Genomic DNA, 21,856 nt, shown 5'->3' on the forward strand with positions numbered 1-21,856 from the left:
GGGAGAGCTGGTAGGTGTGAGCAGGCCCCATGCCGCCCGCCAGTCCCTGGAGCCCCAGCTCCCTCAGAGGATGGCTCTGTCTGGATGGCCGTGGTCTAATTCTCATGCTACAAGCCAGGCCTCTCCAAGAGAAGGTCTGTCCCTGGACCTGGGAGCAGTCAGGAGGCACCCAGGGGCCCCTCCCTCCGACTCTGTCTTCCTGAGCCAGACCAGAGAAGTCTTGAGTCCCAGGTTCTTCCTGAACATTTATTTATAGCTCTGCTCAGTGAGCAGTGGAGGACCTCGGCCCCCGGGTGGGCTCCTCCAGCCCCTCCCCAGAAGACACATCCCCGTGCATCTCCGGCCCCCGGGCCATCTCGCTGGGGCTGGGCGGGTGGGCCACATTTGGCTGGGGGAAGCGCCCTTCTGAGGACACCGGTCTGTCTGTCTGTTGACGAGTTGCTGCAAGGCAGGAGACACTGCTGTGGCTCTGCCTCGCTCCCACACCCACCAGTGGCCCAGCTGGCCAGCTCGCCCAGAGCCCAGGGGAGTCAGAGCGCCCTGCTAGCCAGGCTGGGAGGGGACACAGACGGGAGAGGGCCCTGCCCTGGGGCTGGGAGTGCAGTCCTCACAGGAGCCCCTAAGCAAAGCTCCTTGATCACTGCCGAGTGAAAAACATACAAGCCCTCCGGCGAGCAAGAGCCTGCCCCTTTGGTAATGCTTCCTCATTAGTACAGGGACTATTTCGGCAATAACCACACAGACAAGGGCCGGAATTTTCCCTGAGACTTCCCTCTCGCCCTCCCTCTCCTGCTCCCATGACATTTCAAGGGTGCTTGGAGTAGAAGGTGGGGTGCCAGGGAGAAGGGAGTGCACTGCCCCCAAGAAAACAGCCACAGACCCGTGCTCTGTCCATCCCTGATCCACTCTCCCAGCCTCTTACCTGGAGGCAGAGGGCTTGGCTTTGAATCCCAGTGCCGCTGCTTCCTAGCTGTATGACCTTGGGCAAGTACCTTAACCATCCTGTGCCTGGGTTTTCTCAGCATAAGCAAGACCTCCTAATGTTGGCTGGAGACTAAACTGGTCCCACGTGTAAAGCTCCACAGGGCTGGCCGGTGAGGGGCCCTCAATACAGGCCAGGTGTTGTGACCACCACCCACACTTCAGCTGTTCCCACTTCCTCGGACACTCCCTGAGCTGGAACTGGGAGGGGGTGAAGAGCACCTGGGCCAGGGCGGGGGGAGCTGGAACCTCCTGCAAGCGTCTCAAAGTATTGTGGGTCCGTGACTTTGTATAGGAAGGGGGTGGCACCTCCTTAGATTCTCGTGGGGCCCTAACTCTAAGCCTGTTACTGAGGCCTGGAGAGGGGAGAGACTTGCTTAGAGTTACTTGGAAGTGACCTGGCCTCCTGACTTCAGACCAGTGTCCCTCTCTGGCCCCCACCTGTGGCCTATCCCTGGGAGGCCCTTAGCCATCTAATTTCCAGGCAGGACTTAGTTCCTCAGGGGACAGCAGGATTCTAGGAACTTCCAGACCTGGGGGCAAGGAGAGCTCTTCTGCAGACAGGGTCAGACAGAGGGGTTCTTGGGGTGGGGGGTGGCCCCGTACCCAGCAGCCACAACACAGAGCCTGTGAGCAAGTCTGAGCAGGGGACGGACTTGGGCCTGGAGACAGTCTTGGGCTGCGACCCTGCCCCTATTTCCTCTTCTGTGAAATGGGGACATTTCATAATAGCATCCACCCCACAGGCCTGGGATACATCCAGCACTCGGGGGCGAGGGGCTCTCTCTGCCTCCCGTCCCATCCCTCGGCTCCCAGGCCTTCCACTCCCGGGAAATTAGGCACATGCCAGCCATTCGCAGGAACGGGAGCCCACGAGGCAGGGAGGAGGCCCGGGGCCGTGCCGAGGCCCCCGGGACGCTCCAGCCCGAGGGACGCTACCTGAGGTGTTGCCAGCCAGTAACTGAGCGCTCTGAGGCCGCGAGGGCAGCTGGCTGCTGTCGCAGAGGGACGGCTGCCGGTGTGTGAGGGACCGGGACTGCTTGACCTTGTGCTTGATATTTCCTGAGCCTGACGGGGACAGTGGAGGGAAAGGTCCACTCTCAGACACCGACCCAGCTCTGTGGGGCCCACGGGGACGGGGAGAGGGCTGCCGGGCACAGCTGGCCTCAAGAGAGAGTGGGGCATGACACGCTAGCTAATTAGCTGAGTGGACAGCTGTCTGCCACCTGCAAACGGTGGCCAGGGCTTTTGGAGACCTGAACATTGCAGTCGGGGAGGTAGAGAGGAAGGCAGCCAGGGTCCAGGCCAAGAAATGCCTGGCCTACCAGGAGCTGGATGGACCCTGTGGGACCCAAGCAAGGAGCCCAAGGGGCGGCTGGGCCACCAGGACACTCACTGTCTTTGCTTGGGATGCCTGGCAGCCTTGTATCCATCCGTCCCTTGTAGATATGTCCATCCAAGCCCAAGATATCCACCTCGTGATGCTGTGGAGATGGGAGAGGGGCCGTTAGCACACAGCACCCAGAGCTTCCCCTCTGGTCTTGTCTGCACGCCGGCCTGGGCACAGTGCTGGCCTGTCCAGACTTCGGCACCCTTCCAGGGGCAGGGCGACAGGGTGACAGGGTGAGGGGAGCTGGAGATGCTGCTGTTCTCAGGGCCCCTGGTGGAGGCTGTAGCGCCAGGTGGGTGGGTGGCCAGGATGGCATTTTCTCCCAGCAAAGGGTAAGAACCTGAGGCTTTCACTGGGTCTGATTGAGAAACTGCCTCAGCTTTCAACAATAAAGGTAAATTTTTAAAAAAGAAAAAGGGAAAAAAGAAACTGCCTTAGGGCAGAGGTGGGATGAGGTGGCCTCGGGTGGTTTTTCCAGATGACCTGAGAACCTGGGGTCGTGCAGGGCCCGCCTCCCTTGTGGCCCCGGGCAGCACTGACCTTCGAGGACAGCTGGATGTCCTCGGGGTACAGGCCCTGCGGCAGGTGCTGCAGGCGGTTGCGGCGGTAGGGGTAGGTGAGGGTGTGGCTGCCCCCGCAATGCCGGGACACCGTGGAGTAGGTGTAGTCGGACATATCCGTCCTTCTGTGAGGAAGACAGTTACTGGTGTGGCCTGGGACACCTATGGTGAGGCCTGGCCAGAGGGAGGTGGGGCAGCTGTCTTCAGGGGTCTCTGGGAGCCAGGGCAGGAGCAAGGGACAGAACGGGGGGGGGGGGGGGGGACACACACAAGTGAGCAGAGCAACCTCCTGGCTGGCCATCCTGAAGACCACACACACACACACACACACACACACACACAGCCTCCCTCCCTCCGGGTCAGGGTTTCCCAGCAGTGGGCGAGGCGTTCCCACGGCCCTTGCCCTGGGGCGATCTGTGCCAACCTGCTGTCCTACCGTTTGCAGCAGGGGGAGCCAAGGCACTGGGCCTGCAGCAGCTCGTGGATCATCTGGCTGCTGGCCTTAACTGAGCCCCCAAAGTGGATCTGCACCTTCTCGATGTCCATCAGCATCTTGGAGTGCATGGTGCGCAGGCGCCCCACGCTCCGCTCCATGGATGCCAGGTCCGCCCGCTGGAAGGGGGAGCTGCCCAGCTTCAGGCTGCGGGTGCGGGCAGACAGGCGGGTGAGGCGGTGGCACAGGCCGGAGCCCATAGCCAGGCAGAAGCCCGGCTCACGCCACCCCTTTCTCTACCCCCAGGTCAGCAGGACCCTGGGTGGGCAGGAGCCCTTTGCACAGTCCCCAAGGGACCATGTCCAGGCTTGCCAGGGGTTTCCTGAGGCGGGCAGTGCCTAAGAGCCCCACAGAGAGAAGCCCAGCCCCTCCAGCTAATCTGGGGGGGCCTGGACCCACACACCTGGAACCCCTACACTCCTAAGCGCAGTTTGAAAACCACCCTTTCCGCTGAACCCCCATTCTCAGGAGGTGGAAAGGCTGCAGGGAGGCGGGTAGGAGCCGAGAGAACGGGAAACAGCCCTGAGCTCCCGTAGGTATATTCACTGAGCCCCTCTCGCTGAGCGATGTCGCCCCAGTGCCAGGGCTGCGGGGACCCTGGCGCACGTGGTGTGAGGAGGTCAGGGGGCCGGCACCGCAGCCCCAGGGCAGGTGGTTACAGTCCTGGGCGGAGCCGGTGCCAGCTCAGGAGTGCCCGGTGGTGCGGAGGCGCCCCCGCCACCTGTCTCCGCCTCCCTGAGCAGCCCTGCGTGGGACTCGGCCGCGTACTTGCGGCTCTGCTGCCGGACCTGCTCCAGCTCGAAGATGGTGTAGGGGCGGGAGGAGCGGTGGCCCGGCAGGCTCTGTCCCACGGGAGTCGCGGGGATGATTCTGGGCGGGACACAGAAGGGAGGGTTGCAGGGTGAGAAATTCGCCGTCCAAACCCACCACCCACTCCCCACAGGCCACCCGAGGGCTGGGGTGAGGGCCAAGGTGGGCACGGTGCTGGCGGACAGGCGTGGCCCCGTGACGGACGGACAGGAGGTGAAGGCCGGCAGGGAACGGAGGAGATACGGCCCTACTGTCCCACCCCGTTATGGCCGCCCAGCTGGAGTGAGCCGGGTGCGGGCACTCACTGTCCAGTCACAGGTGTCTCCAAGGGACGGTCACAGGACAGGCAGTGGAAATGTGCCAAGAGCTGCCTGTGAGGAATGGGACACGGGGAGGGTGAGTGGCCTGCCCAGAGGGTCCGGATGGGAGGGTGGAGAGCCCATCGCCGGGCGGGCTGGAAGCTCAGCTCACCCAGCAGGCCCCAGGCACTGGAGGCTGGTCTTGTCCCTGCTCCCCGGGGCTCACCCTCTCCCAGACGCGCCCACTATTGGATGCAGATCCAGCATCCACACGTCCTAACCCTGTCCCCGAGGGGTGCTCTGTGTAAGCCTCGGGCGCCCTCTGGCGGCCAGTAACGGGCATCCTGCCATCCAGGTGCCCCAGGAGTGTCTCAACTTGGGAGGCTGGGGCCTCCCTTCCATGCCCCTCCCTTTTTCCATTGTAACAGGAGGTGGCCCGAGCTCTAACACACTGTCACTCCTACTGCGAGGCAGTCCCCGGCAGGATCGGCCATTCCCCTGGAGCACACGAGGGCCAGTGGGGCCCACCCAGGCCCTGCAGAGTGTGCTGGCCCCCGCCACGGTCAGGGCCTCACCTCCGCATGCAGGCTGCCTCGTCCGCCTGGTAGAGGGGGGAGCGCTCTTTGAGCTGCTGTCGCAAGGATTTCCACCGATCCTCCAGCAGCTGCTTCACGGGATCCAGCTCCAGGCGGTCCAGCTGCGGGTGGGGGCGGGGGCAACCAGGTGAGCTCGAAGAAAGCCGGTGGGGTGTCTGTGGGGCCCTAATCCAAGGGCCCTGGAGCCCCTCACCTTGCTGTCCATCTCTGTCAGGAGTCTGTCCAGCATCTTCTGCCAGTCCTGCTCCTGCCCGCTCATCTTGGCCACCAGCTCCTGCATCATGTGGTTCAGCTGTTCCGTGGTGGCATCAAACTGGATGCGGCTCACTTTGGAGGCCAGGGCACTCTTGTCGGCCTTCTGCCCGGAGAGAGAGGAGGGGAGGCCGCCCCAGTGGGAGAGAGCCATGGGGGGGTCCCCTGAGCCCCCTCCCCCAGGGGCTCCCCTCCACCCCTGGCCTTTTAAAGAACGGCCAGCAAGGCCGCCCGGCGGGAAGGCTGCTCGTGGCCGGCCCTTACCACGTCGATCTCCATCTCCAGGCGCTCCCTGTTGGCCTTCTCCTTCTCCAGCTTCTCGATGCCCTGGTACAGCACCTGGGAGGCCAGGGCAGCGGAGGGTAAGGGACCAGGAGCTGGAGGGCGGGCGGCCAGGCCACGCCCGCGCCCGGCCCCAGCCCAGCCACCCGCCGGCCACTCACATCGATGTCCTTCTGCTTCTGCCGATGGTCCTCGATGAGGTTGCCGGCGATGATGTTGAGCTTCTCGCAGTCGCCCTGCACCTGCAGGATGGAGCTCTGGACGTGGCCCAGCAGCTCCTCGTCCTGCAGCAGGAGGGACAAAGGCAGGATCCCTGAGGCTGCTGGGGCATCCCCCGGGGGCACTGCTGCCCCTGATAAGCTTCAGTCTCCTGCCTCCCCGTGGACCAGCCTCGAGGGCTGTCAGTGGGGCAATCAGGAGAGGTGATCGAGGCTCAGGAGTGGTGTGCTGCCCTGTGGGCCCCTAGAGTCAGCTTGTGGGCTACAGTCTCCCCACCTGTCCTGGGCTGAATCAGAATTCCAGTATCTAAGAGGCAGGACCCAGGGCCTTGTGGCTGTGGCCACCCTACCAGCAAGCCTGCCCTTTGGAGGGGAACTGGGAAAGCGTCTGAAGGACGCGTGAAGGAGAGTCGATGATTCCTGAAGCTAGGCCAGCACCCCCAAGGCACGTGAATGGCACTGCTGCACCCCCAGCCAGCTGTGCTTCCCCAGCCGTGCCCCCCACCCCCAGCTACTTGCTGGAACCCTGTGGAAGGACCGGGAACTTTTGTGGGCTCCACCATGGAAAAGCAACCCCTGCGGACTCTATCAGGGAGGGCGGCCGGCAGGAGTCACCTGGCTCTGGAGCTTGGCTTTCTTGGAGGGCCGGGAGGCCGCCAGGCTGTTGACCATGTTCTGCAGCTGCTCATAACGCTGCACCAGCGTGCTGACCTGGTGGCTTAAGTCCAGGCTGCAGGCTGGACAAGTGGCTTCAGGGTCGATCTGGCCAGGTGACAAGGCCACCGGGGCCTTCTGCGGGGTCATGCTCATGGACAGCAGCGTGGATGAGGAGGCCAGCATGTTCTCGATGATCGTCCTGAGCTTGTCTAACTGGGAGCAGGCGAGAAGGCCGGTGCAGGGCCGTGAGTAAGACGCGGCCACGCGCCATCCACACCGTTGGCACAGGCCTGCGCTTCCTGCCCATCGCCAGCCCTGCCTGGGCGGTCACAGCACCCTCAGTGCCTCGCAGAGTGTGTGGCACATGGGAGGCGCTCGGCATCTGTCCATTAAACAGCGGCCAGGGTTCGCAGAAAGGGTGGCATTCATGCTGAGTGAAGCCCTCGCAGGAGAAAGGTTTCCAGACCTTTCCCAGGGTCCCTATTTGTCTCTACAGATGATTGGTCCCAGTTCAAAGGCAACCAGTCCCTATACTGGCCAAAGACCTGTGCCATGTTGCCTGGCTCAGAGAGAGAGGCTCGGCCAACCTAAGCCCCTTCTCGTGGAAGTGGGTGACACTGCAGGGCCTGGGCAGCTACTTTGGACCATGAGTGAGAGACACGAAAGCTGTCAGAGTAGAATGGAAGAGAGATGTGACGCTATTTGAGAGAGGTGGACAAGGAAAGAGACATGGGGGCATGGGTACACCCCAGAACAGACACAGAAAGACAGACAGACAGGAAGTGGCTTGGCTGGGACTGCCCCTCGCTCCAGCTCCCTGCATGTGTACACACAGCCAAGCAAGCTCCCTCTTGCCTGAGCTCGGTGCGACGCTCTTGCTCGCAACCAGAAGAGCCTACACTCTTCTGAAGGGTCCAGAAGAGCCTGTCAGAGGCCCTGGCCAGTGTAGCTCAGCTGGATGAGCCTCACCTCGTGCACCGAGAGGTCACCGGTTCGATTCCCGGTCAGAGCACATGCCTGGGGTTGCGGGCTCGATTCCCAGTAGGGGGTGTGCAGGAGGCAGCCGATCCATGGTTCTCTCTCATGGATGTTTCCCCCTCTCCCTCTTCCTCTCTCTCTGAAAAATCAATACAAAAAATTTTTTTTAAAGAAGGTGGGTTCATTCCCTCTGGAAGACTGGAAGACACTCCCCAAACTGCAGGCATTTCAGAGGGATCAGGAAGAGTAAGCAGCAGCCCTGGGGGTTGGGAAGGGAGCAGGAGAGCAGCAGTGTGTTCAGGAAAGCTAGGAGCCCTGGCAGCTGGAGAACTGGGGTGTGGAAGGTGGTACCTTAAAGATGCTGCCCAGGAGGCCAGGCTACCCGGGGGGGGGGGGGGGGGATACTCCCAAAGGTGGCCCTGGGACTGACCTGGAGGCTGCTAAGCTCAGACACGGGCTTTGGAATGACAGGTGACTCACACACACAACAACCGGCTCTGGGTCATGAAGTGGTCACACCACTGTCCCAGCAAACTTGGGAGTGGCCCGCAATGGGCCTGTAGCATCGAGGGGCCCCTGACATGAGCCCCCTGGGCTCAGTGGGTTTTCCTATCTGATCCTGGGAGCACTCAGAGGGCTGGTTCCGGTCCAGCAGCTCCTCATTGGGAACATTCTGGGGTGGCCAAGGAGAGTTTCACCCAAGCTTTAAAAGCAAACACTATTGCCCGGCCGGGCGTGGCTCGGCGGTTGAGCATCGACCTAGGATCCAGGCAATCGGGGTTCGATTCCCGGTCAGGGCACATGCCCGGGTTGTGGGCTCAATCAATGACTCTCTCATCACTGATGTTTCTCCCTCTCCTTTCCTCTCTCTGAAATCAATAAAGATAAATATTTTTTAAAAAATAAATAAATAAACAAATAAATAAAAGCAGACACTATCAAGAGAGTGAAAAGACAACCCACAGAATGGGAGAAAATATTTGCAAATCACATATCAAGAATCTAGTATCCAGAATATATAGAGAACTCTCACACCTCAACAACAACAGAAAAGACAACCTGATTTTCAAATGGACAAAGGATCCGAATAGGCATCTTTCCAGAGAGGACATTCAAATGGCCAATAATCATATGAAAAGATGCTCAACATCATTAGCCATTAGGGAAATGCAAGCCAAAACCACAACGAGATCCCGCCTCATGCCCACTGGGACGGCTACCACTTAATAACTAACGAAATAAAAGGGGAACGGGTGCCGGTGAGGGTGTGGAGAAACCGCACGCTGGTGCCGCCGCTCAAAGCGCCGGCCATCGAGTTTCCACATAACCCAGCAGGTCCACTTGTAGGCACGTGACCAAGAGAAATGAAAACATATGTCCACACAAAAACTTGGGCACGAATGTTCATAGCATCAATGTTCATTAGAGCCGAAAGGCAGAAACAACCCAGATGCCCTTCAGCTGACGAATGGATAAAAAAAGTGTGCTATAGCCATGAAGTGGAATATTACGCAGCCATAACCATGAACGGAATCCATGCCGCGATATGAATGGGCCTGGAAAACATCGTGCCAAAGCAAAAGACGCCAGAGCCGAGGGGCCGCGCAGTGCATGACCCCATTTATGTGAAATGTCCAGATTGGGGGGATCCCTGGAGCCGGAGAGCAGTGAGCGGCTGCCAGGGGCTGGGGGCAGGGACAGGGAGGGACGGCTCCTGGGGCCAGGGTCTCTTTCTGGGGTGATGGAACTTTGGAATTTGATTATGACGATGGCTGCACAACTTTGTAAATGTACTAAGAACTGCCCTGTTCACTTTAAAAGGGTGAGTTTCATGATATGTAAATTATCTGATTTCATTTATTTTTCTTTTAAAAAAAATATTTTTTAAATATGTCTTTATTGATTTCAGAGAGTGGAAGGGAGAGGGGGAGAGAGAGAGGAATATCAATGATGAGAGTCATTGATCAGCTGCCTCCTGCACACCCCCAACTGGGGATCGAGCCCACAACCCGGGCATGTGCCCTGACTGGGATCCGAACCTCAATCTCCTGGATCCTAGGTTGATGCTCAACCACTGAGCCACACTGGCCAGGGCAAAAAATATTTTTATTGATTGGAGAGAGAGAGGAAAGAAGAGGGAGAAAGAGGAACATATATGTGAGAGAGAAACATGGATTGGTTGCCTGCTGTATGTGCCCCAGCCAGGGACTGAACCCACAGCCCTGGTATGTGCCCTGACTGGGAACTGAACCGGCAACCTTTTGGTGCACAACCAACTGAGCCACTCTGGCTGGGCTTAAATTATCTAATTTTAAAAGATAGGGGGAGGGAAAAAGACTTAATGGCAGGTGGACGGGCCTTTCCCCTTGTGCACCTGCAGCCTCACAGCTGGTTCTGGATCGGGAGAGGGATCCCTTGAGGTATAGTTCCCCCAACACACACACACACACACACACACACACACACACACACACACACACACGGGGAGGAACCTGGGCTGCCCCCACTTGGCCAGCCAACTCTGAGAAGGACCCTGTGCTTCGAATGTGGAGGCCTCACCTGGTCCTGCAGGTAAAGGGAGGCTTCGGAGACCGAGTGCTCCATGCTGACCTTGCCCCGTTCTTGGCTCTCCCTCAGCTCAGCCAGCTCCTTCTCGATGTCGGCCACAGAGACTCTGTGAGCATAAGAGACAGCCTGGCCCCCAGCCCCCCAGGGCCCAGCCCCCCGCCCCCCCCGCCCCCTGCGCGGAGCCCCAGCCGGCAGGGGTAGAAGATGGCCCTGGGCCGGCTCCCCTCTCCCCCAGGCTCAGGCTAGGGAGCCCAAGGCCCTGCCTGTCCCAGAGGTGGGTGCCCAGTGTGCTTCTAGCCAGTGGGTCGGGCCCTGCAGAGAGAGGGCTCTCAGGGGCTCTAGCAAGCACTCCCTTCCAGCTGCAACTGGGGACAGAGTCTGAGGAGCTTTTTTTTGGTCCCGGTGCTGAGCTGTTTTAGAAACTTGAACTTCCACCAGCAACTTGAACTAGATATGGGCAACAGGGTATGGGTGAACCAAAGCCGCTATCAGCTCCTTGGCTGAGAACAGGGGATGCCAGGCAGGGGCACGTACCTGAGGAGACTCAGCTGCATGCCCAGCTGGCCAGCTTGCATCTCCTTTCCCAGCTCTAGACTCGCTTCGCCCTCCAGGATCCTCTGCATCCTGTCCACCTGCGGGCCCCAGGGAAGAGGCGGTCAGGCGGGCTGGAGCTCCCTGCCTTCCGAAGGTGCCTCTTCAGCCCGAGCGAGCCCCTCCCCAGTCCCTAATCCTAATCCAACCTTCTGACAAAAGCCAAGGTCCTTTCCTGACATCTATCCATCCACCCACCCATCCATCCCACTGGGTGTAGACAGTTGGCATTTAGAGGACAACTGAAGACCCAGCAGCCCCTTGCCGTGACCACTGGCCCCAGACTGTCCCACACACGAGGCTCCGGGGACCGGGTGTGACTGGAAATGGTCGCATGCAATGGAAAGAGCACAGGCCTCCTTGTTGGCTCAGCTGACTCTTCACAGCTCTGAGCGTCAGGTTTTCCATCAGGAAACGAACACGGTAATGTCTGAGCTGCATTTCCCACCTGACAGGCTTGGAAGACCCAGTGAGATAACAGAGAGTGAAAGGACGGTGTGACCCAGCAGGACACAGGCAGGCGGGATTACCAGCCTGGCTCGGGGCAGGGCAGCCAGCCCCTCACTTACTTTTGCTTTCTCCTGCCGAACTTCTTTGGTCAAGGCCTTTATGGTCTTCAGCTGCTCCTGCAGGTCTGGTGGCATAGTCTTTTGGACTATGGAAAAGGGAAGGCTCAGATTTCCAGCCCCACAATGAGGCCACCCAGAGAACACAGGGCTGGGGGGAGGGGGTGGGAAGAAAGGAGTCAGGAGTGTCCCTAGCCCTCAAAAAAATCCACCTAGGGCTTAATACCCTACCGGGCTTTGGGACCACCGGCCCACACTTTCCACCCAACTCTAAAATCTGAATTATTACCTGGACCTAGAGCGGGCAAAGGTTGAGTTTAGTTCAACATTCTCTCCTCCAATCCCCACCCGATGCTATTGGTTTCCCTGCCCCAACACTTTCCCCAGCTGCTGTCCAGAGAGCCTGACAAAGGCATAAGAACCTGCTCCCCCCCTCTCCGGAGGCTCCTTCACTCCCACTGGTTTAATTCCATCTTTTGGACCCTGAAGGCTCTAGGACAGGGGTGGGGAACCTTTTTTTTGCCAAGGGCCATTTGGATATTTATAACATCATTCATGGGCCATACGAAATTATCAACCTAAAAATTAGCTATGAAGCCCAGCTGGCATAGCCCAGAGGTTGAGCATCGACCTAGGATCCAGGAGATCCCAGTTCAATTCCCCGTCAGGGCACATGCCCGGGTTGCGGGCTCAATGCCCACTGGGAGGCATGCAGGAGGCAGCCGATCAATGACTCTCATCATTGATGTTTCTGTCTCTCTCTCTTCCTTTCCGTCCTCTCTCTGAAATCAATAAAGACATATATATATATGTGTATATATATACATTTTAAACTCTTTAGAAAGAAAGAAAAAAATTAGCTATGAAAAAAGCTCCCAGATTTATTGAATTTCGAGTCTGCCTGCAGCCGCCTTGGCAGGGCCAGACCCAGTACGGCCCGGGCTAGACGTTCCCTCCTCTGGTCTAGGAGAACACAGGGTGGCTAAGAACAGGCTTTCTGTTTGGGGGCCCGGGAAGGAGACTGGCTGCCAGGAGTTACGGCTGGGGGGGCGGGGCGGGCAAGATCAATCAGTTAGAAGGAAGCCTGCGGGTCCCCTCCCCGCCAGTGGCACCCACCCATCAGCGAGAGCAGGTACTGGATCTTCTCCAGGTCCGATTGGCCAGCTTTCGCCTCGTCTAGGGTCTTCATGTTCTCCTTTAGCTCCATGTAGAGCCCGGTGAGCTCTCCCATCAGACGGAATGTCTCCACCGCTATGGGGAAGCTGGGAGCCACTTTCTCCAGCGAGTCGTGTTTTCCAACCTGCTCATCACTCCTTTCCGATGAGACTTGCCCGAGAGTGTGGAGGGAGTCTGTGCTCCTGGAAAACGTGGAATCTTGGCTTGGGGTAATGGGCATATGAATCCTGGGGTGGTCTGGATCCAAACTTGCTGGGACATGGTGATCAACACGTGGGCCCAGGGGCCCAGCATACAGGCCGCGGGCGTCTGCACTTGGGTGTATCTGGTCTGGGCGTGCAGATTCCACATGTGTGCTTAATGGCGCTGGACCACGCTGGTCTGTGCCAGGAGGCATCAATCCCTGTTGGTAAGTTTCCGCTGGTACCAAACCCTGTTGATCCACAGCAGGCGACATCAAACCTTGCTTGGTCAGGAGTGGTGACACCTGGGTATGTCGGTCTCTTCCAGGAAGCACGCCATGCTGATACGGGCGTGAGAAGCCTGACGGCATGAAGCCTCGGTGATCAGCACCAGGTGGCCTCGAACCATACTGATCTAGTCCAGGTTGAACTAGCCCACGGTGATAGGTACCAGGCTGCATGAAAGCAGGTGGATGGACACCAGGTTGGACCAAAGCACGAGGATAGGCCCTAGGATGGACTAAGCCACGCGGATAGGCACCAGGTTGAACTAAACTATGGGGATATGCACCTGGCTGTACTAAACCAGGCGGATATGCACCAGGCTGTGCCAAACCGTGCTGATCAACTCCAGGCTGAACCAAACCAGGCTGACCTGGACCAGGCTGGACCAAGTCAAACTGACCTGCCACACCAGGTTGGACCAAACCACGTGGATAGGCACCAGGCTGAACTAAACTATGTGGATATGCACCTGGCTGTGCCACTAAACCAGGTGGATATGTACCAGTCTGTACCAAGCCACGCTGATCAACTCCAAGTTGGACCAAACCAGGCTGACCTGCACCAGGTTGGGCCAAACCACCCTGATCCATTCCTGGTTGGACTAAACCAGGCTGACCTGCACCAGGTTGGGCCAAGCCAGGCTGACCTGCACCAGGTTGGGCCAAGCCAGGCTGACCTGCACCAGGTTGGACTAAACCAGGCTGACCTGCACCAGGTTGGACTAAACCTCGCTGATCCATTCCAGGTTGGACTAAACCACGCTGATCCATTCCAGGTTGGACTAAACCAGGCTGACCTGTACCAGGTTGGACCAAACCAGGCCGACCTACACCAGGTTGGACTACACCAGGCTGACCTGCACCAGGTTGAACTAAACCAGGCCAACCTGCACCAGGTTGGACTAAACCACGCTGATCCATTCCAGGTTGGACTAAACCAGGCTGACCTGCACCAGGTTGGACTAAACCAGGCTGACCTGTACCAGGTTGGACTAAACCACGCTGATCCATTCCAGGTTGGACTAAACCAGGCTGACTTGTACCAGGTTGGACCAAACCACGCTGATCCATTCCAGGTTGGACTAAACCAGGCTGACCTGCACCAGGTTGGACTAAACCAGGCTGATCCATCCCAGGTTGGACCACACCAGGCTGACCTGCACCAGGTTGGACTAAACCAGGCTGATCCATCCCAGGTTGGACCAAACCAGGCTGACCTGCACCAGGTTGGACTAAACCAGGCTGATCCATCCCAAGTTGGACCACACCAGGCTGACCTGCACCAGGTTGGACTAAACCAGGCTGATCCATCCCAGGTTGGACCAAACCAGGCTGACCTGCACCAGGTTGGACCAAACCAGGCTGACCTGCACCAGGTTGGACCAAACCAGGCTGACCTGCACCAGGTTGGACTAAACCAGGCTGATCCATCCCAGGTTGGACCAAACCAGGCTGACCTGCACCAGGTTGGATCAAACCTTGCTGGTCCATTCCAGGTTGGACCAAGCCAGGCTGACCCACACCAGGCTGGATCCCATCCTGCTGTTGTGAGCCAGGTTGTATGAAGCCAGGTGTTTCTACACTGGGCTGTACGAAACCTTGTTGATCTGTAAGAGGTGCAACCAATCCTTGTTGATCCATGCCAAATATTGCAAATCCATGCTGACCTATGTCAAGGGGTCCCACACCACTCTTGTCCACTGCAGGCCGTTCCACAGCAAGTTGGTCTGTGCCAGGAAATCCCACACCAGGCTGGTATGCGCTAAGTGGAACCATGCCAGGCTGCCCTACACCAGGCAGCTCCAATCCTTGCTGGTCTCTGCCAGGCACCCATGGCGGCACCACACCCTGCTGGCCCATGCCAGGTAGTACCAATCCCTGCTCATCCATTCCAGGCAGCATCATACCCAGCTGACTCATGCTGAAGGGGGCTGTGCCATGTGGGTAAATGCTAGGAGGTACCAACTCGGGTTGATCCAGGCCAGGTGGCCCTGCTCCATACTGGTCTGGCCTTGCATCGACTTGACCTGGGCTGAGGCTCAGGCTCCCATGGGGTTCTCGGACCATATGGTGTGCGTCTCTGGCCAACTCCTGTTGACCTGGGCCAGGGAATGCACCTTGTTCGTCTCTCCTCAGACTTGTTGAGCCTGGTGGCTCAGGCCCGTGATGATCAGGCTCGATTCTGAACTGGGACACAGGAGGTTGATAGTGCTTTGCCAGGCGGACTTCGTCATGGACCCTTGGGTACTGTTCTCTATCAGGAAACCCAGGAGCAAAGATCGGTCTGCTTCGTTTCATGCTAAGAACCCCTTCGGAGGGGTATCCTGGTCTGCTGGTTCCTGGTAAGGTCTGATCTGGGCCGAAACCACCAGCAGAATCCAGAGACTGGTCAACACTTGGATGCTTACTGGAGGCTCCACTTGGACTATCATGGGAGAGTAAGGAAGTCTTCCCTTTGCGCCTAAGAAGTCCTGGTGTTGACTCTAGGCCCTGGTTGAAGAGGAAGAGAGAAAGCAGAGACTACAAGTAAAAAATACTGTAAGACTTGGAGGGGAGGGAATCTGGGGTATCTGAGTTGGATAACTTAAGGCTCTTGGGGAAAATACCCTCTGGTCCCCCAAATTAAGCTGGACACAAAGACAGAATTTGACATTTTTTTAAATCTTCACCCGAGGATATGTGAGTATGTTTATTGATTTGAAAGAGAGAGGAAGGGGTGGGGGGAGAGAGAGATCAATGTGAGAAACATCAATTGGTTACCTCCTGTGGGTAGGTGCCCTGCCCTAGAATTGAACCTGCGACCTCTTGGTTCATGGGTCCATGCTCAACCACTGGGCCACTGGGCTAGCAAGGTGGTTTTTGTTTGTTTGATTTTAATTTTTTTTTAAATCCTCACCTGAGGATATTTTTTCCATTGTTTTTCAGAGAGAGTGGAAGGGAGGGAGGGGGGAGAGAGAGAGAGAGAGAAACATAGATGTGAGAGAGACACATTGATTGGTTGTCTCCCGCTCGAACGCCGACCGGGGCCGGGGATCGAGCCTGCAACCGAGGTACGTGCCCTTGGCCAGAATCGAACCCGGGACCCCTGAGCCAAACCGGCTTGGGCCAGCAGAGCATTTTTTGTACCCAGACAATATTTGTCACACCCAGGTGACCACTTGGTGGCACCAAAGGGTTCACTCTCTTCCCCCTGCCTACATCTGCACCCCTGCGGGACCCTTTTTGAGGGACCCAGATGCACAAAGCTGGTGGGGCCTAAATGGAAACCACACCCATGGGAGGCAATTGGCCAAAAGCTGGCCAAGTCACTAATGCACGTCCCTGTGAGTGTGTTCACTCACTCCTGTGAATGTCACACGGAGCACTTCGTTACAAAATTGGGGGGAAACAGCTAAAATATGCATAATAGGAGACTGTGAAATAAATTACAAACATCGACATAATGGAGCACCGTGCAATAGTGAAGAGGGAGAGGTTCCGGGGGCCCTGCTGAGACCGCTGCCAGCCCCTGCCCATGTGTTCACCCCTTGTGCGGCCTTCCAGCCGTCGGTGATCGCTTGCTCCAGCTCCTCCCAGGTGACCATGGTGACTTCCTCTCCAGCGGGCAGCATAATCATCTTCCGACTGAAGGGCTCCTGGCGGGAACAGATGATGTGAGCACGCGCACACCTGGATTAGTCCCGGGGAGTTTTAGGAACAGAACCGCGCTAACCAGGACCTGCGGGGCCCTCCACGGCCCTGGCCCCAAGGAGAGGTCACTGAGTCGTGGGCAGCCGGCCTCCCGTCCCACGTGGGCCCCAGTGGAGCACCGGGCAGGGACAGAAAGGATTTCCCTTCAACCCAGGGGCAGCGCCCTGAGACAGGGCCGCCCATCATCCTCCCCCACCCCGAGGGTCGCAGGCACCCACGGTGATCCCGAGGAGCCCAGGGAGGCTCGGGCTGCGTGCACCCCCCTCGCAGGCCCTCCCACAGAACTGGCGGATGGACGGAGGGACGGACGTTACCAGGAGTTCCTCCCGGACTCTGACTATCCTCTCTACGTCCTCAATCCGTTGCAGGAGTTGCTGGAAGAAGAGTTCAGAGGTGGAGGGTCAGAACAGGCCCTCCTCTGGCCCCTGCACACATCCTGGCACGGGGGAGAGGAGGGAAGGTGTGTGGGCCTTAGAGGGGCAGAGGGTGGGTAGGTAGTAGGGACAAATACGCCAGTAGCAAATGCTGATGCTGGGAGGGGGGCCTTTGGTCCTGGGATTCACTTCAAACCACAAAAGAGAGGCTCCCGGACTGCAGAACCAGGCTGACATCCCCTCCCAAGGACAAGTGTTCTCGGATACTCCGAGGCATCTGAGCGGCTGTGCTGTTTGTTTATGTATTTATTTATTTATTTTTAAATCCTCACCTGAGGATATTTTTTCCATTGCTTTTCAGAGAGAGTGGAAGTGAGAGAGAGAGAGAAAAAAAAATGGATGTGTATCGACTGGTTGCCTCCTGCACGTGCCCCAACCGGGGCCAGGGATAGAGCCCGCAACTGAGTTACCCAATTCGCCCCAGGACCCTTCAGTCCACGGGCCCAGGCTCTAACCACTGAGACAAACTGGCTAGGGCGCGGCTATGTCATTTAAAAGCAAGTCGCTGAAACTTGTAACTTCTGCAAACCTCCAGAATCTAAGTATGTAAAGGTTAAATAAAACAAGCCTTTTTTCTAAGAACCAAAAACCTAAAACCAAAAAAAAAAACACCCACCACCCCACACTTTCAAAATCAAAGCTTCTCAGAACAAAAATGAGCCCCACTGGGGTCTCAAGGCCAGAATGACACAGGTAGGCAAAATGAGGTCAGTGGGCGAAGTCCCCGGGGGGCCGGGCCTCCCCCCTGCCTCCTCTGTGCTTTTCCCTCCCCTCAAAGCCTCTTCTCAGCCTCGCCCTGTGCTCCGTCTTCAGCTCTCATCCCCTCTGGAGGCCTCAGACATCCGAGGCAGGAGCGCTCCCTGGAATCACCCCCTGAGCATATGCGGGAGGGTCTGTACTTCTTGCTCCAAGAAAACGAAGATCCGTGTGAGTGTTGCTGCGCCTGCGGGTGGGTATTGGGAGGCTAAAGGGATGACCCCAGAACTCACTCCATCCCAGCCCCCCACCTCTTGGACTGAGCTTTGTCTCTTAACACCTACCACCTCACTTACTTATTCTTGTTTAGAGGAAATTCAAAGAATTATTCTGAGAAGTCATCAGCTTCCCTCTGGGTGGGTTCAGGATCCTTGGGTGTCTGATAAGTGGTGGGAGAGCCTCCATGCAAATGGGGCGAGGAAGGGGACTGCGTGAGAAGGGGTGGGGTCCCCACCGCCCTCACCACTGGGTTAAACTCTGGGAACTCCTGTTCCTTTTGCTGGGCTTCCTTCAGGGCTCTCACATCTTCCACCACGCTCTGGAGCACTTCCGCGACCTACAAGGCAGAGTGGGGGCCACTGGGCTGGGGCTGCACCGAGGCCTGGCACCCCCACTATCCTAGCACCTGCCTGCTCCAGCCTCCCTGCCCCCCACTATGCCCCCGGGTGGGTGGTCGTGGGTGCCTTTGGGGATTAGCTCCAGACTGGACTGGAGAGCCATCTAGACGGGCCTGGTGTGTTCTCACCTGGGGATGGTCCTTCCAGATTTTCATTAACCCTACTCGCGCCTTCTCAGGCATCAGTGTGGCCATCCCAGGCACTGGCATGGCCACCTCTGGCATTTCCATTTCCATCCCGGGCACTGCTTTGGTCATCTCGGGCATCGGCTTGGCCATCGCAAATGTCACCTTGGTCATCTCGGGCTTCATCTTGGCCATCATCTCGGGTGTCATCTTGGCCATCTCGGGTGTCACCTTGGCCATCATCTCAGGCGTCACCTTGGCCATCTGGGGCATCACCTTGGCCATCTCAGGTGTCATCTTGGCCACCATCTCGGGTGTCATCTTGGCCATCATCTCGGGCATCACCTTGGCCATCTGGGGCATCGCCTTGGCCATCTCAGGCATCACCTTGGCCATCTGGGGCATCGCCTTGACCATCTCGGGCATCACCTTGGCCATCATCTCGGGCGTCATCTTGGTCATCATCTCGGGCATCACCTTGGCCATCATCTCGGGCGTCATCTTGGCCATCATCTCAGGCGTCATCTTGGCCATCTCAGGGGTCATCTTGGCCATCTCGGGCATTGCCTTGACCATCTCGGGCATCACCTTGGCCATCATCTCGGGCGTCATCTTGGCCATCATCTCGGGCATCACCTTGGCCATCATCTCGGGCGTCATCTTGGCCATCTCGGGCATAGCCTTGGCCACCTGGGGCATCATTGTTTTGGCCATCATCTTGGGCGTTGCCTTGGCCATCACCTCGGGTGTCGCCTTCGCCATCTCAGGCGTCGTTTTGGTCATCTGGGGCATTGGCTTGGCCATCAGGGGAACGGACTTGGTCATCTGGAGCATGGCTTTCTCGGTAGTGGGCGTGGCCTTCTCAGTAAGGGGCGTGACAACCTCAGTAACAGGTGTGGCCATCTCGCTGATGGATGTGGTCATCTTGGTGATGGGCATGGCCGTCTCCTCGGCAAAGGGCAGCTCGCTGGCCTTCTCCTGCTCCCCTAGCCACTCTGGACTGTCCAAGTCCAGCCCACCGACCAGGCCAGTGAAGTACTGGATGTGGGTCATGATGCCCTGCACCTGGTTATCCATGGTCTTGAGCTGCCGGCCCAGGTCCTGGACCTGCCCGCCCAGGTCCTGGACCTGCCCGCCCAGGTCCTTCACCTGGCTCTCCAGCGTCTGGGGGGGCATCCTGGCCAAGCTGCTCCTTCGCCTCTCCTTGCGCATAGCAAGCTGCGGGGTACTGATTGAGGCCCGTGGGGACTCAAAGGAGCGGCTCTGCTCAGGCGACAGGGTCTGGAAGTCCACCCGGGTGTCTTGCAGGTGGAGGTTCTTGAGTATGGCTACGATGAGCGTGTGAAGGGCATTGAAGTTGACGGCGCCCACCTCCGGGGTGCCGATGGCCAGATCGGCCAGCTCCCGGAGAGAGACCTTGGTGGCACCTGTCACCGGCGGCATCGTGCGAGTCTCAGGAGCGGTCCGCTTCCGTAGCCAGGCGGTTGGCCAGGTTGGCCATGACCCCCTCACTGCCGGCCGCGCCTCTGCGGCCTCTCAGGGACCCAAAGGGGTCCAGGGGCGCCCTGCCTCTGGGCCCAGCCGCGCTGGGCACCAGTCCGGGTCTGGAGCCTGCCTGGAGGGCAGAGGCGCGCCCACCAGACGGCACACCCTTCGCTCCTCTTGGGCGGGGCTGGGGCACCGCGGCCCTCCCGCCACCTTCCTCCCCACCTTCCTCCGCGTCTCTCCGACTCCACTGGAGCCCAGGGCGCCCTCCCCTTGCGCAGGGTCTCACCCGCGCGGGCGGCGGACGTTTGGAACTGCGTGACGCGGCGGGGGGAGGGCGGAGGGACCCGGCGCGGGGGTCCCCGCGCGCCCCTCCGCGCAGGAGCGCGCGCCCAGAGGGGTGCGGTGCGGGGCCAAGCGGGCGGCGCCTCGCGGGACCTGCCCACTCACTGGGGGAGCCTTTCCTCTGCAGGGGTCTGGGGAAGGCTTGGCTGGCCACGCTCCAGGGGCCACTCATTTTTATTCTCAGCAAACGCGCCCAAGGGAAGGTGGAAAGATGGAAAGATGGTATGGGACCGTACCAGGCATTTAAAAATATGTCTGTGTTGATTTCAGAGAGAGGAGAGGAGAGGGAGAGAGAAACACCAATGTCATGGATCGGCTGCCTCCTGCAGCGCCCCCTACTGGGGGTCCAGCGGGGAAACCTGGGCACGTGCCCTGACCAGGGTCATGCGGGGATCTCCTGGATCATAGGTTGATGCTCCACCGTTGAGCCACGCTGGCTAGGCTGTCCCAAGGCATTTTTATCAGGGAACAAGCACATTGGTTTGAGGAGGGGGAAGCCTCCTAACGCTCACCTAGATTCCAGCCATCCCTTAGCCTAGGAAGGCCCATGAGTCACTCACCCTTGGAGGCCGCTAGGCGTGCAGGGGTTTACCTGGCGTCGTGGCAGTTATGCTTGCGTCCTTCGAGGTTCCACTACACACAGCAGTGGCACAGACCTAAGGGTGTGGTCCTGGGACCTTGGCCCCTTGGGGGCAGGCCCCATATCACTTTGCAGAGTCAGAAGGGAGGGTAACTTAGAAAAGACCACTCACCACCCACGTGGTGCCAATTAGTCAGCAGATGACAGACCTTTCCTGCGCTGCGCAGGCCTCCTCTCTCTCAGAGCACGCTCACCTGGCCAGGCAGGCGGGGTTAGACAGGGATGGCCCGACCTGGTGCTCTCAACGAGGCCTGCCCTCCCATTCCAGGTTCTTCCAAGTGGTGTGTAAAATATTTGGGAAAGCTAAACAAAACCTGTACTTACTCCTATTTTAACTGCTTTCAAATTTAAATTTTTAGTTCAGTCTGAGCTGGTAAAATTTAACTGAAACCCTTTATATCCTCCCCTCCCCCCCAGAAAAAGCAGTGTCCCCTGGGAATGGAGTTACACACAGCCTATAACTCCATGAGGGTAACACCGAGGACTCAGCTTACCACTACATTCCCAATGCCTGGCACACAGGCCTTCATGTGGTTGCTGGTATCTTCAAAAGAGCAGATTTTTGTACTCTCTGGTGCACTCACACACTTACTTTATAAAACTTAAAGCCAGATGACAAAGCTAGAGCCTTGGGATCCAGCATCGCCTGTACCGGGAGCTGCGGTGCGTGGGGGCGAGGGCACGTGGGCTTTCTCAACTCTGAGTTCCGTGACTTTCCCCAAGGATGTTACTGTGCTTCCCTGGAACGTCAGCTCTGAGTCCTCCGTTTTCATTTTCACATCCTTGGACTTGGTATCACGCCAGGCACAGAATATACAAGGACTCTAAGAAAGGGCATGTTCTAATAGTCTCAACCCAGTCCCAGGAAGGAGATCCTACTT

The 21,856-nt window shown here is 58.2% G+C and overlaps 1 protein-coding gene across 1 annotated transcript; it reads right to left on the reverse strand.

The window, feature by feature from the left end:
* Nucleotides 1-262: 262 nt before the first annotated feature.
* QRICH2 (glutamine rich 2) lies at nucleotides 263-19,948 on the reverse strand. Its single transcript, XM_087825765.1, has 23 exons — nucleotides 18,509-19,948; nucleotides 18,227-18,319; nucleotides 16,888-16,947; nucleotides 16,408-16,518; nucleotides 13,531-15,373; nucleotides 13,167-13,254; nucleotides 12,358-13,046; nucleotides 11,245-11,330; nucleotides 10,619-10,716; nucleotides 10,076-10,190; nucleotides 6,497-6,751; nucleotides 5,825-5,947; nucleotides 5,646-5,720; nucleotides 5,323-5,487; nucleotides 5,109-5,230; nucleotides 4,540-4,605; nucleotides 4,193-4,294; nucleotides 3,368-3,571; nucleotides 2,912-3,056; nucleotides 2,378-2,465; nucleotides 1,900-2,049; nucleotides 1,739-1,864; nucleotides 263-441 (listed from the first exon to the last, which is right to left on the reverse strand). The coding sequence occupies exons 1-23, from the start codon at nucleotides 19,946-19,948 to the stop codon at nucleotides 263-265; spliced, it is 6,423 nt and encodes a 2,140-aa protein (XP_087681891.1).
* Nucleotides 19,949-21,856: the final 1,908 nt, after the last annotated feature.

This window comes from Miniopterus natalensis, chromosome 17, assembly GCF_054644295.1.
Source record: "Miniopterus natalensis isolate mMinNat1 chromosome 17, mMinNat1.hap1, whole genome shotgun sequence".
Classification (NCBI taxonomy): Eukaryota; Metazoa; Chordata; class Mammalia; order Chiroptera; family Miniopteridae; genus Miniopterus; species Miniopterus natalensis.